The sequence below is a fragment of the Bactrocera dorsalis genome, chromosome 3 (assembly GCF_023373825.1).
Source record: "Bactrocera dorsalis isolate Fly_Bdor chromosome 3, ASM2337382v1, whole genome shotgun sequence".
NCBI classification, from domain to species: Eukaryota; Metazoa; Arthropoda; class Insecta; order Diptera; family Tephritidae; genus Bactrocera; species Bactrocera dorsalis.
Window position 1 is genome coordinate 78,862,091 of NC_064305.1, and position 14,020 is coordinate 78,876,110.

The 14,020-nt window shown below is 31.8% G+C and overlaps 1 protein-coding gene across 7 annotated transcripts in view; it reads left to right on the plus strand.

Annotated features, from left to right (window-relative positions):
• Positions 1 to 14,020, plus strand: part of LOC105229934 (protein Shroom) — a 329,015-nt gene that overhangs the window by 34,925 nt on the left and 280,070 nt on the right. For 4 of the 7 annotated variants that reach the window (XM_049453495.1, XM_049453496.1, XM_049453498.1 and 1 more), the window contains exon 2: positions 11,928 to 12,564. In XM_049453495.1, the coding sequence (XP_049309452.1) occupies positions 12,034 to 12,564 (531 nt within the window). In that variant the 5' untranslated portion in view covers positions 11,928 to 12,033. Of the gene's footprint in view, positions 1 to 10,975; positions 12,565 to 14,020 lie in introns of all 7 variants that reach the window. The other 3 variants (XM_049453494.1, XM_049453493.1, XM_049453492.1) reach the window with 2 other exon arrangements.

Genomic DNA, 14,020 nt, shown 5'->3' on the forward strand with positions numbered 1-14,020 from the left:
AAAAATTTTTTACAACAAAAAATATAATACAAAAAAAATTGCAAAAAAACTATTAAAAAATACAAGTTTTAACAACTAAAATGTTTACAACAACAAAAGAACCTTTTTACAACTAAAATGATTGCTAAAAAAAAATTGCAACAAAAATTTTTTACACAACAAAATATATTTTCCCATTATTTGCGAATTTTTTTTAATGTTTATCTAACGTGCAATTAAAATGTTGAAAGGGCCTGTGGGTCAATGGCAACACACATTCATGAACAAACTTAAGATACGACTCGTAGTTAAGTGAACACTTTAATTTAAATTTGAAGTTTAACTGAACAAATTGCTTAAAATTGCAAATTTGTATCTTAAAAAAAAAAATAAAACTCGAGATTTTACAATGCTTAATAAGATATAAAAGTTTGCGCTAATTAAAGCATGATATACCATATGTAGCACAAAGTGACGGGCATTTAGTATGACATTTGTTATTGCAGTTATTGTTTTAATATTTTTTTGTTGTACAACACTTTTTGACCCCTGCCAACGCCGCCCTTTCAAAAGCATTAAACCAATAGCCTTCAATGCGCACTTAAAGCGAAGCCTTAGCAAATTCTCAAGCAAAGGGGTTTGATTGCATGAGTTTGCCTGTGTGTGTGTGTGTGCGTTGCTATGTGACTTAAGCGCCATGGACCCATACTCATAATTGCCCAGGCGCCACACGATTTTCTCATTTGCATTTTTGGTCTAACGAACAACTGTTTTTGATATGTTTTCCGACAAAATTTTTCGCTGGCGACTTCTCTTTTTGTTTTTGTTAAATGCAAATGCAGTGCACTGCATAAGGTCTCGATGTGTGTTGTATATATGTGTGGCATATTTTAAAGTATATTAATTTGTTGTTGTTTTTCTGCAAAAAATGGCAAAAAGTTGACTGTGAAAAAATGCGATTGCAAAAATGTTTATATTTATGTATGTGTGTATGTGAGTATGTGAAGCAAGCAAAAAAAAGGCAAGCCGAGAAATGCAGTTTTTGTTGTTGTGTACACATGTCTGTTTGTTTGCACACATTTGTTACCATAAAATGCAAATGCTAAGTGCTGGCATTTTTTTTCATACCGAGCGAATGCTGGCGTGTGAGCCACTGGCGACTATGCGGGCACGTATGTATGTATGTATGTAAATATATAAATATATTTTTTATATTCGTATAGTTGTATATATTTATATGTATACTCCTATGTATGTTGGGGAAACCGCAAACCTGGTCATTAATGTCACCGCACAGCCACTGCTGCCGCCATCAATAACAACAATTACAAAAAAAATACAACAACGAGTATACACACATATGTATGTATGTACGAAACTATGTTCGTCTAGCATGGCAAAGCGTATAAAATATGCATTTATTTCTATAATAGCAAAACTAGTTTATTGGTTTCATTGCATTTTTCCCAAGTTGCTGCGGCATTGTTGCTCTTTTTTCAACACGTTTTGTATTTGTATACCCTGAACGGTGTATAATTAGTTCTCCAAGAAGTTTGTAATAACAGAAGGATTTATTAGTGACCCTATAAAGTATATACTATATAGAAATGATCAGTTTGAGGAGCTGAGTCGATTTAGCCACATTCCTCTGCCTGTCCGTATATATGCGAACTAGTCCCTACAGTTTTTGAGATTTTGAACTGAAATTTTGCACACGTGTTTTTCTCCTTAAGAAACTAATTATCTGTCGGAACCACCGATATGGGATCACTATAACATATAGCTGTCATACAAACCGAACGATCGGAATCAAGTGCTTGTATGGAAAACTTTTTTATTTGACGAGATATCTTTCCGAAATTCGAGTGGAATTATTTTCCAAGACAACCGTATAATCTCCGAAGAAATTGTCCAGATTAAACTATTATAACATATAGCTGCCGTACAAACTGAACGATCAAAAGCAAGTGCTTGTATGGAGAACTTTTTTATTTGACGAGATATTCTTCCGAAATTCCAGTGGAATTATTTTTCAAGACAACCCTACAATTTCCATAAAAATAGTTTAGGTCGGACCACTATAGCATATAGCTACCATACAAACTGACTGCTTAAAATGAAAATAAAGTTCTTTTTATACCATATAATAAAGGGTATTATAGCCTCGCTGCAACTGCAGTTAACGGTTTTTTTTTGTTTGTATATATCATTTATGTATATTTCCCCCCCTAGCATCTAATACCACATACACTCACAATTCATTTGGTTTCTCTTTTTTGCCGCTGCTTCCAATTCCAATTCCGATTCCATTTTCGATTTGTCGTTTGGGTCAATGTTATGCAAGCGATTTGCATTTGTTTCACTTTTTCTAGTTTCTTTTTTTCTATTTCAATTTTTTTTCTACTTCAATTTGTTTCTATTTCTATTTTCGTATTAGTAATCAGCGCCGCTTTAGCGTCTACCCTTTTGGCAGCCAACTTCACGCTGTGCGTCTAAAGTTGTTAATATTGTCTTATTTCACTTTTTAATAACGATTTTCGTTGTAATACAACGTCTATTCAGCAATAATTAAAATAAAAACAACAACAACAAATGTTGTATTAATTCATCAAAACCGCATTTTTATGCTTTCTTTGCCGGCGAGCGCCGAAAAACGCTCATCGGTTGGCTTATAAATATTTAAGACTTTAAGCAATAGCATAAGTTTGTTGTTGTTTTAGTCGTAAGAAGTTTGCGTAAAAGCAAAATTGATAAAAAGTTATTTAATATTTATTTTATTAAGCTTTTAATTTGGTTTTGTTTTCTTTGCATTCCAGCGTGTTGGCGGCTTTAAATGTCGGAACTAATGAGGCGCGACGCAACGGTGAGAAATTTTCGTGTGAATAAATAATCGTATACTTTTACATACATATATGACGAAGTATTTGCGTAAATGGGGACATATATACACATATATAAATACATACATAAATAAATACTTATGTGCATATATGAGTAATTATAAAATTGTTTATAGAAGACGATTTTGTGGAAAATATATAAAATGAGATATAAATGAATTTGCTTAGTAATAACTAAAGTTAATTGACATTAAAAAGTGTAATTTTTTTTTTAATTTCCAAAAACTAATTTACTCAAAAATAAGAAGTTAAAATAAATCAGTAAGGAAGAGCTAACCAAACATGTTATATCTACTCTTGCAAGTATTAAGTAACGTCTTTAGTATCAACCCAATGTTGTTGTAAATACGATAATGTTGCGAAACAATTCAACTTAAATAACTCAAATCAGATATATGTGGTACAAACTCAATCAAAATTAAGTTTAATAAACGGGGTCTATGAGGAAAACCTCAACCAAAGGTTGGCAAATCCCATTTCTATTCTAGACTAATGAAAAATCATTATACGCTGTTCAATAAGTTTTGTCGTTTGATAAGACAAACACAATTTTATGATTCAAAATACATGTTATTATTCCCAAAACATTAATACAATAGCTCCAACGATCGTCTAATCTGTGAATCCCATTCCTGAAGAATCCGGAAGGTCTGCAAAATACGTTTCAACAGCCGTTATGACCTCTTCATTTGAAAAACGCTCGCCACGCATAATTTTTTTTAGTTCTGGAAACGAATGGAAGTCGATTCGAGTCAAATCTGGTGTATAAGGTGGATGCTCAAACAATTCGAACTTTACTTAATGGATTTTAGCTGTTGTCAAAACGTTCTTGTGACACGTTGCATTGTCCTGAAGAAAAAGGATTCTTTTTATTCTGCAAACCGGGTATTTTTTCACTAATTTTTTCCTTCAACTAGTCCAAAGGGTTGTAGTAATATACACAATTAATTGCTTTCCCAGTTTGAAACAAACTTCAAACAAACAAAATTCCTCTCGCATCCCAAACAATTTATGCCATAACCTTCTTGGCCTATTTCCGGACACCAACTCGTTACGAAGCCGAACAACCTGGTTCACACCACTCTTTAGCCTCTTGTTTCAATTCAGGATCATGGTGATAGACCAAAGTTTCATATATAGCTATGAATCGAACACAAAATCCACTTTATCATTTTTAAAACACTCCGACTGTTGCTGAAAAATTCGAAATATTTTTATTCCATTGTTAACCAATGCGGACACATTGTGCACACAGCTTCCTGAAACCCAAATTTTCAATTAAAATATGGCTCACACTGCCTAATGAGATGTGTAGAGCCTCTACTAAATCTCTCTCAGTCAATCGACGATCTTCCAAAACCGTATCTTATATATATATGATTTCTGGTATTGATGCGCTTTTTGGACGACCTTCACATGGATCGTCTTTAAGGTGGTCCCTTTATATTCAGCCACCCATATTTCTACTGTTCTAATTGTGGGTGAGCAATCATTATACAATATATACACTTTTAGCATTCGTTTGTAAATTTCTTTTTCTTCCAAAAATAAGAATTTTATCAATGCACGCTATTCAATTTTTACATAAGACAACTGGTAAATTCTTATAATATGAGATGTTTTAATCCGATTTTATCCAGTTTTTGACTTACGACATATCATTGCTACAAATAGACGCTCTTTGAATTTATTTAAGAGACAGAGAGTAATAGATTGACCAATATATAAGGTTCACTTTATACCGGAAATTGAAAAATCCATTTATTTAGTACATGGAGACTAGAAGGAGTATTGCCCTGTTTTCATCCATTTTAGGCAAGTGGATATCTTGCTATTAGAATTAGATCCTTTCTGCATTGCATTAAGGTTTCTTACGATTGGATGATGTATACGGTATAAAGTCAACCTGAAGCTGGAAAATATTTATATTTGGTATATGGATGCTGAGGGAAGTATTGATCGATTCTACCGACTTTTGGCACAAGGATCATCAACAATATTTTCTCTCCGAATTTCAACTTTATATGCACCGGGGTCAACATATTTGTTGCCTGGGCTACTGAAAAGACAAAAGTTGAATTTCGGCGATTTTTGGACGTAACATGAAATACCTTGAGGGCACTATTTGAGGAAAGTTTTATTCTGGTTACTTCAGTGATGTTTGATTTTCATAAATTAAAGTAAAAGAATCAGATAGAATCTGTGTTTGGAAACATTTGAATAACCTCATACACTATGCTTGAGATTGCCACAGTAGTTCCTGAGATATAGAATTTCATATAAAGGTGGGCGGTTCAATTTTTACACCTGACCCAAAAAATACCTTCCCTACCATCTGGGCTTGTTCAGAGAGTTATCGCACTTTTAATAGTTTTCAATATATATAGGGGAGTGAGCGTTTCTATTTCTAACCATATTCACAGTGTTTGAAGAAAAGTTGAAGGAAATTTTTGTCGGCAAGCTGATTGATTTATCTTCAGCAGTTTGGAATATATCGCATTAACCAGCCGACGTGGCGACAAGTACTTTTAAAAAATGTTTATAGAAGAATCTAAATTACAGTTTTGAATCATAATTTAGTGTCTAGTTTTGGACTTTTAGAGATTTTGAGTTAAAAGTATTTTTTGAGCGTGGCAATAAGCTGATTTAGTCCATCTACAGTACCAAATTTCTTATGAGAAAAGAATACGTATTTTCTCAAAATATCTACATTTTTAATGGAGTTACAGCTTCAAAGAATGGACATACAATGAATCAAAATTCAATTCGTCGCGTAATCCTGATCTTTTATTTATACATAACCTTATGTCCAAACAATTAGTTTATGGTGTTACAAATAACCCTCAGGTGTAGGAAACTTTAATACTTTATAACTATTTATTTATAGTAAAAGATATGAAATATCCACCAGCAATAATGATAAAATATTAAAAATAATAACTTCCGATTACCATTTTCATTAGTCATAGTTCACACACTTATGTATGTTTGTATGAACAGCCAGTAATAATGTCTTCTATAAATAATATTTTCTAAGAAAAATTATTAATTCTAGACCATTACTCAAGCTTTTAAGTATTATAATCCGACAATTATCATTCAATGATAAACTGAAGTAATGCAACAATAAATTGTGGTAGCTTGCAGTCACAGCAATGCTGTAGTAGACAATGTCATGGCACTTAGTTACTGTGGGAATATGAATGAATGCGATTTCTTATAAAGACACGCTCGTTATTAATTTATTTCTATATAAATAAAAAATAAATGCAATTTACAATGCACCGCCGACACGCTCACACAAATATATAATAAAAGACATAAGCAAATGAGTATTGAACTTTTCAATAGCCGGCAACTTTCTATTTCACACAGTCGATGCGCCATGGCGTATGGGTAATAATATTTATTGCTGAATTCAATGAACCGTGCAACAATATTTAAATCAATACATAAATTTAAAGGTATAAAATGGTATTTATGCACAGCACAGTAATCCTTCGCAGTTAAAATCAATTAGCAAATGTTAACAACAACAACAACGCGGTGTTCAGCTTAGCATACACATTGCATTAAATTGAAGTGAAGAGAAATATTAAATCGGATAATTGCATTAAAAGCGAAATATGAGCAAAAAGTAATGAAATAAATATAGCGAAAGCGGCATTTAGGGAAATGTAAGATTCACCACTATGAGTATGTGAACAAAAAGCAGCGAAAAGTCAACAAATAGATAAAATAAATTATTTCTTTAAAAATATTAAATCCAATTAAATGCTTGTTTGGCGGTAAAAGTGCACAAAACAATGCGCTTCAATAATAGAAAAAGTACAGAAATCACAAACAACAGCAACAACTGCCAAAAACTCAACAAAGTAAATCAATTAATTGAAGAAAAAATTTAGTTGCAAATAAAAAATGCAAATAATTGCCACAAATAAATGTTATAATAAAAAGTAACCGCTTTGTTGTTGTCGCATTGTGGATTTTAACGAATGCTGCATTATAATATTGGCAGTAGTAACGGTAACTAATTTCCTGCATGTTTTTGCTTAATTTACTTCGTGCTTCCAACTTTTTTGCCATTTTTATGTTATTGCCACATTTCTTAGTTATGTTGTTTTTGTTTTTTTTTTTGGTAATTTTCGTGATTGTTGATTTTGTCAATCGGCAGCTCATATTTATATAATAATAATAAGAAAAACGATGGAAAAGGAAGTCGCTGTAGGCAAAGTAATAAAAGAAAAGATTGCTGTGTATATTTTGTTGTTGCAAATAAATTGATTTTGTCGGTCTTTATATACAAATTAAGCCAAAAAATTACAAAAAAATATTTAAAAAAAATTTTAATTGAATACAAATTTATTTATTTGTGTACATACAGCTGTGTTCATGAAAATAGTAGTGTCTGTGGGTCCTAACTTTCGAAGCATTAAACTCAAATAAAAGATACAAATTCATATAAAAAGTTGTAAGAAAAGTATTTATTATTAGTGTTAAGAATATTCACAGTCTCATTTTTTTTTAATATTTCGTTTTTACGCACGAAAGCATATTTAAAGAAAATACCTAAAAATTTGTGTGTTCATTAAAATAGTAGTGTTTACTTCAATTACGTAAAAAAATTTAAAAATACCTTTTGAAGATAATATTTCCTGTGCTACATATTGTCTGTACTCTAGTATTTAGTAGTAAATCCCTTATTTTTTAATACTGCCGCACATCGACGTGGCATAGAATCAACAAGATCCTTACAACGCTTCTCCGGGATTTGTGTCCATGCCTGTTTAACCACTTGCCAAAGGTGTACTCTACTTGTTGGATTTGCTGTTGCTACAACTCTTTTGACATCCCCATAACCCAGCTAGCAAATGGTAACATAACGTCTCTTAGTATATTTCTTGGCTGTAGTCTTCCTTTTTCCACTACGATTTTCAGCTTTGTGTTCATAATTTATGGCGTTATATATCATTGTGGCAGTGCATCCTATAATTTCTTCGATTTCCTTGTACGTCTTTCCCTCATTTCTTAACTTAACCCTCGTCGAGACCAACGGTCTGATACACTTAGTCGAGACCAATGGTGCTTGGCTAGGCCCCTATGTGTTTACATACATTTGTATGGAAATACGTGTTGTATTTACGCTCATATATGTACAATATATATAGATTTTTGAAATTTCTTACCTCTCAATTTGATTGAAATCAAATTGACCGCTTTGTTCACGCTTAGCGTAGCAAAAGCGTTCACAAAAAATTTAACATTTGAGAAAAAATACATTTTTTCTTAACCTTTAAAGCGCTCTAGCGGCTAAAGTATTTGACGTAGGTTGGTCAAATAAATTGCACCGGTTGGGTAATTTAAAGAGCTTTCAGGAAATGTATAAGCCCTCAACCTTCCCTCTATCTCTACCAGGGGCGTCGCAATAGCGTTCACAAAAAATGTAACAGTTTGAGAAAAATACATTTTTTCTTAACCTTTAAAACGCTCTAGCGGCTAAAGTATTTGACCTAGATAAACATACAACCAATTTGGACATGTAATGAACATGAAAACAGATAAATTAACCGTGCGAAGTGATAGAAACATTCCAAAGTTCATATATTTTCATACAAAACATATGGGGTCTAGCCAAGCACCATTGGTCTCGACTAAGGTGTAATATTATAACATCCTTTTTTCGTCCTTTTCGATACGATATCCTTGAATTTTTTTTTCTGAATTCTATAGACAATAAAATTCTAGGAAGCTACCTGGAAGCGCAAGTCGTTTTGTTACACTCTATATATATTTAAATAACATTTAAAAACAAAATATGCCTGGCCAGACCCGTTGGTCTTAAAATAGAAGTAGTACCGCAATGTCAATAAATTAATCAAAAGTACTTATCAACCATTCGCATCAAGCACTACTATTTCAATGAACATAATATTTTTGACAACGTTCAAAATTTTACCGTTTCTTAGAAGTGCATTCTAAAAAAATACTTCACACTTTTTCAACTTGCAACTTCTTACATGTCAAAACAGCGTTTTAAATGTTAGGATCAATTGCACTACTATTTCCATGAACACAACTGTAGGTAAATGATTTCCATGGGCAATCAAAAAATCAATAAAAATAAATTGTTATTTTTATGAAGAAAAATACATATGTATTTAATTATTTAGTTAAATTAAGAAATTTAATAAATTTTTGATAATATGGTAGAAAAAAATTTAACGTCTCTAAAATATTTTTTTCTTTCGATAAACAATCAAAAGTACCCTGACACTGCGTATTACAGCCAGTAAATATTTACTGAAGACTTCGCGATAGCGATTTGTTAGTAGATAAAATCTTTTTACTCGCATTCGAACTGTGATTCATTTACGGTACACTTTCGTACTGTTTCAAGACGTTGCTATATATTGGGTCGTTCTCTAAGTCATTTCGTTTCTTTGGTATAGTTTAAAAACGATTTGTTTTGAATTTTTTTTTTTTTGATTTTATGAAATTACATATTCTACATTTGGAATCAATAATTTTTTTCATTTTTGGGCAAGAGATATTCAACGCTCACAAAATGCTTGACAAAAAATTGATCCAAGCTATTTTTGACGTCCTAATTTGAGCTAAAGGTTTTCTCATCCAAAACATTTTGCCGAGACCAGAACATGCATGCACACAACAAGTAAAAGTCAGAAGGTGCCAAAGCTTTTGACGGGTTATCAAACTAATACGAGGCTTCGCTTTATCCTAATGGGTATGAATACATCACTCAATTTGTCCAATTGATCACAACAACTTCAGAATTATTCGTGATATTGACGGGCAAAAGCTTCTAATAAGCGATCACTTTAAAATTGCACCAAACAGACAACATAACCTGTTTTTGGTGACTATCGTCTTTCGAAGTGCTTTGAACTGGTTCTTTTGCGCTTTACATTCCAGTAAACAACACACTTCGCGTCGCTAGTAATAATGCTCTTAAAAAATGGATGACTTTGCTTTTGATAAAAAAAGGCAATGCGCCGAAGTAAATTTCGTTCGGTAAGAAGCATGATACAGTGTCAAATGTGAAAGATTTCCATACAAGAATTTGTTTCCGATCATTCAGTTTGTATGACAGCTATATGCTATAGAGGTCCGATATCAGCCGTTCCGACAAATGAGCAGAAGGATATCTTAAAAACTGAGGGACTAGTTCGTATATATACAGACAGACGGACATGGCTAAATGACTCAGCTCAACGTACCGATCATTTATGTAGTTATATAGTATATAGGGTCTCCGACGCTTCCTTCTGGGTGTTACAAACTTCTTGACAAACTTAGGGTATATTAAGTTCAGGGTACAAAAAATATCATTAAATACAACAACATAGTAATAACCTTAAAAAATATAATATAAAAATATAAAAAAATAAATAAAAAATAATTTTAAATAAATCTCAAGATCCGAATAATTATTATAAGATTTTTGACTATAAAAAGGAAATAATTTAAAAAAGACTACATTTGGCCGATATTTAAACCAAATAAATATTAAAAAAATATAAAAAATGTTATCAATCTTCGTAGTGCCTAAACTTTAAGGTTCGATGTACTTTCAAAGTGAGTGGCTCTTGAGTAGAACTATGAGTTTCCAAGATCCAGAAGCTTATTAATGATCGTTTGAAGAGCCAAGTAATTTGAAAATTGTTAGCGTTGACCATTGTTGTAATAAATCGACGCCAGTGGCATCTAGTAGACAAATCATTTTTCAAAAAAATCACAGAGCATATTATTAAAAAATTACTTTCCTAGAAGCAAGCATTTAAATTAAGTGAAAGAAAGTTAACTAAATTAGCACAATTTAAAATTTTATAAATTTTATTAAATTTGAAAAAAATATATAAAATAAAAAAAAAATTATAAATTTTATTAAATTTGAAAAAAAAAATAAAAAAAATTGAACTTAAAAAATGTAAATAAAAACACTTTTAAAATATTATAAATATTTTTTTTTTGGTGACTTCGTAAAAAATGTGATTTGTTTTTTTCAAAAACTATAAATTACCGTTATAGCGATTTCGTTGTTTTTGTTATTTATAGTGTTTTTTTTTGTAATAAAGCATGCGTGTTGCACCTTTCCGCCTTTCGGGCAGCTGACAATGGTGTCGCCGTGTCGCCGCACGCGACAATATTTTTAATACTGGAAAATAAAGAGCGGAAAATCTTTTCACTACAAAAACAATAATAAACGAAATGAAATTTCACACGCAGCGACACGAAACGTGCGCTATTACAGCTTCCTCAGCGACGGCAATTAAAATAAATAACAGATTATTCGTTACAGCACTTAAGGTGATTACAACAATTACAACAAATTAAACGGACGGAAGTGATACGAGTGAAAAACAACGAAAATAAGAAAAGCCAATTAAAAAAAAGGAATGATAAAATAAAAAATTTCAAAAAAATTTTAAAATAAAAAACTTCCAAAGAAAAAAATTTTTGAAAGTATAAAATTTTCAAAAAAAAATCTCAAAAAAAAATTTTAATTTGGGAAATGAAAGAAAATTGTCAAAATAATAATATTGAAGTAAACAGTGAAAAATAGAAAATGTGAAAAACCAAAGAAAATTTTCACAATAGCAGCAAATAAACACAAAACACCAAAAAAGAAAATAAAAGTTTCAAAACCAGAAAATATGAAAGTTTTTTATGTATGTGTGAGTGTGTCATGAAGAATCATGAGTGCACAAAGTGCAGCAGTGTGGCAACAACAGCAAAAAATAAATCATGTAGTGCTGGCACAACATAAACAAGTGTCTAGAATTATAGTGTTTAAAATAGCAGCAGCAACAACAACAATATATTACCTTTTAACAGCCAACAATCAAGCAACAGCAACAGCTGAACAACAACAACAATAACGTACACAAAAAAAGTCACAAAAATGGCTGACAATCCGCAAGACCAGTTGCAGCAGCAGCCACAAATCTTAAGCAATAACATAATACAACAACAAAAACAACAACCAACAACAACAATTAATACTAATCATAATTTGCATAATTTCAGTCTTAATGTCAATAGCCTCAACAACAACAACTGCAATAATAATATTACGCATAGTGGCAGTGGTGGTGGTGGTAATAACAGCAACAACAACAAAAATCACCACAAAATGAGTGCAAGTGTAAATAGTGTTTGCAACACCAGCAATATTCTCAATACCAACACAAATAGTATCAGCAACAATAACAGTGGCATAGAATTGCCACACAATAAAAATAATGTAAATTTACAAAACAACAACAACAGCAGCAACAGCAAAAATAACACATGTAATATGAGTAATAATAACAATAACAGCAACGGTGGTGCTGGCGCTACGCTGAAAAATGTCAACAACGCGCCAACAACAACAGCACCAACAATAAATTCAAATAGTAACAACAACAACAGTAGTGGTGGTAGTAGCAACGGCAGCGGTAAAAGTTCGCCGGCCAATAGCATTGGCGGTGGCTCGACGAATGCCACCCTCCACGCCAACAACAATAGCAACAATAATAATAACATAAGCAACAACAACACTACTAGTATTAGTGGTAATAGCAGTACTTCGACCAGTCTTTTGCTGCGCAAGCAATTTATTGCCTCATCGGATGCCAGCAATGCGAGCTTCAGTTCCGCTTCGGTCGCCGGTTCAATACAGGTGAGTGCCGTTAAATTTATTCGAAATACTAATTTTAAGAAAATATTTTTTGGAAACGTCAAAATATATATGAATTATATTATGTTTGGTGAGATAAGATTCCAACGCCCATATACATAAGTGTTGAAAAAGAAGTCCAAGGACTCTGGTGATATCTTCTGGATTCTGTAACAATTGAATTTGAGAGCTAAAAAATGCAAGTAATGAAAGCGAAGTATAGGTAAAACTGCAAATCAATAAAATCAATTCTGAAGTTTAGCTGCAATATTTTTGTGAAAAATTTACTTTATGTAAAGTATATTTTTTACGAGTAATCGATTATCAGAGTTATCCGTTGATATGGATAAAATCCGGATAATGTGCAATTCGGTTTAATATTAATGCGCTGTTCATATAATCCATTATCCGAGTTATCCGCTGATACGGATAAAATCCGGATAATGCATAATTCCGTTTAATTTTTGTTTACCTTAGTTAAAGGTTAAATGTGATTTTCTACATGTGTGGCGTTGGCGCTGTTCAAATAATCGATTATCCGGATTATCCATTTATACGGATAATGTGTAATTCGGTTTAATATTAATGCGCTGTTCATATAATCCATTATCCGAGTTATCCGCTGATACGGATAAAATCCGGATAATGCATAATTCTGTTTAATTTTTGTTTACGCTATTGAATGAGCATTCGGATTTTTGAAGAAGAACCTCATATACACATTTAGGGAAGAATTAAAAAGTTTAGCAAGGTAGATCGTTAAGTTAAGCAGTATTTAATGCTTTGACTTGTAATTTACACCATACCCTATGAATACCTATTTAATTCCCAATAAAAAAGCATATAATGAAAACAGAGTTTAATCTAATACTGCAAGTCAATAAAATGGACGCTAAAATTTAGCTGTAACATTTTTGAGAAAATATTACTTTTTTTTAAGCTTAGATGTGATCATCTATATATGTAGAGTTGGCGCTGTTCGAATAATCGATTATCCGGATTATCCATTTATACGGATAATGTGTAATTCTGCTTAATATTCGACTGTAGAATGAAATGGGCATTCAGAGTTGTGTAGAACCGCCTAATATTCGATTTTTAAAAAGAAATCAGTATTTACAATATTTTCATTAATTTGTAATAACCTGATATCTGATTGAAAAATGTAAATATTATATTGGCCAATTTAAATATATGAAATCGCTTGTTACACCGTTGGAAATTCGAATACGTCCCTCATCTTGAGAGTTGAAAAATCAGAATGTAAGCCCCAGTGCTAATTTATAGCAGAACGGATAATCCGGCCGATAATATAATATCTTTCATAATTTCCCCCTCAAGGAGTTAAATGTCTTTTTAATTGTCAGTTTTTGTCTTTTTTTAATTTTTCGTTTCTTTTTTATTTTTTTTAATCGTTTTTGTTTGTAAACCCATAAAAATTCCAAGACACGGCTTCCAA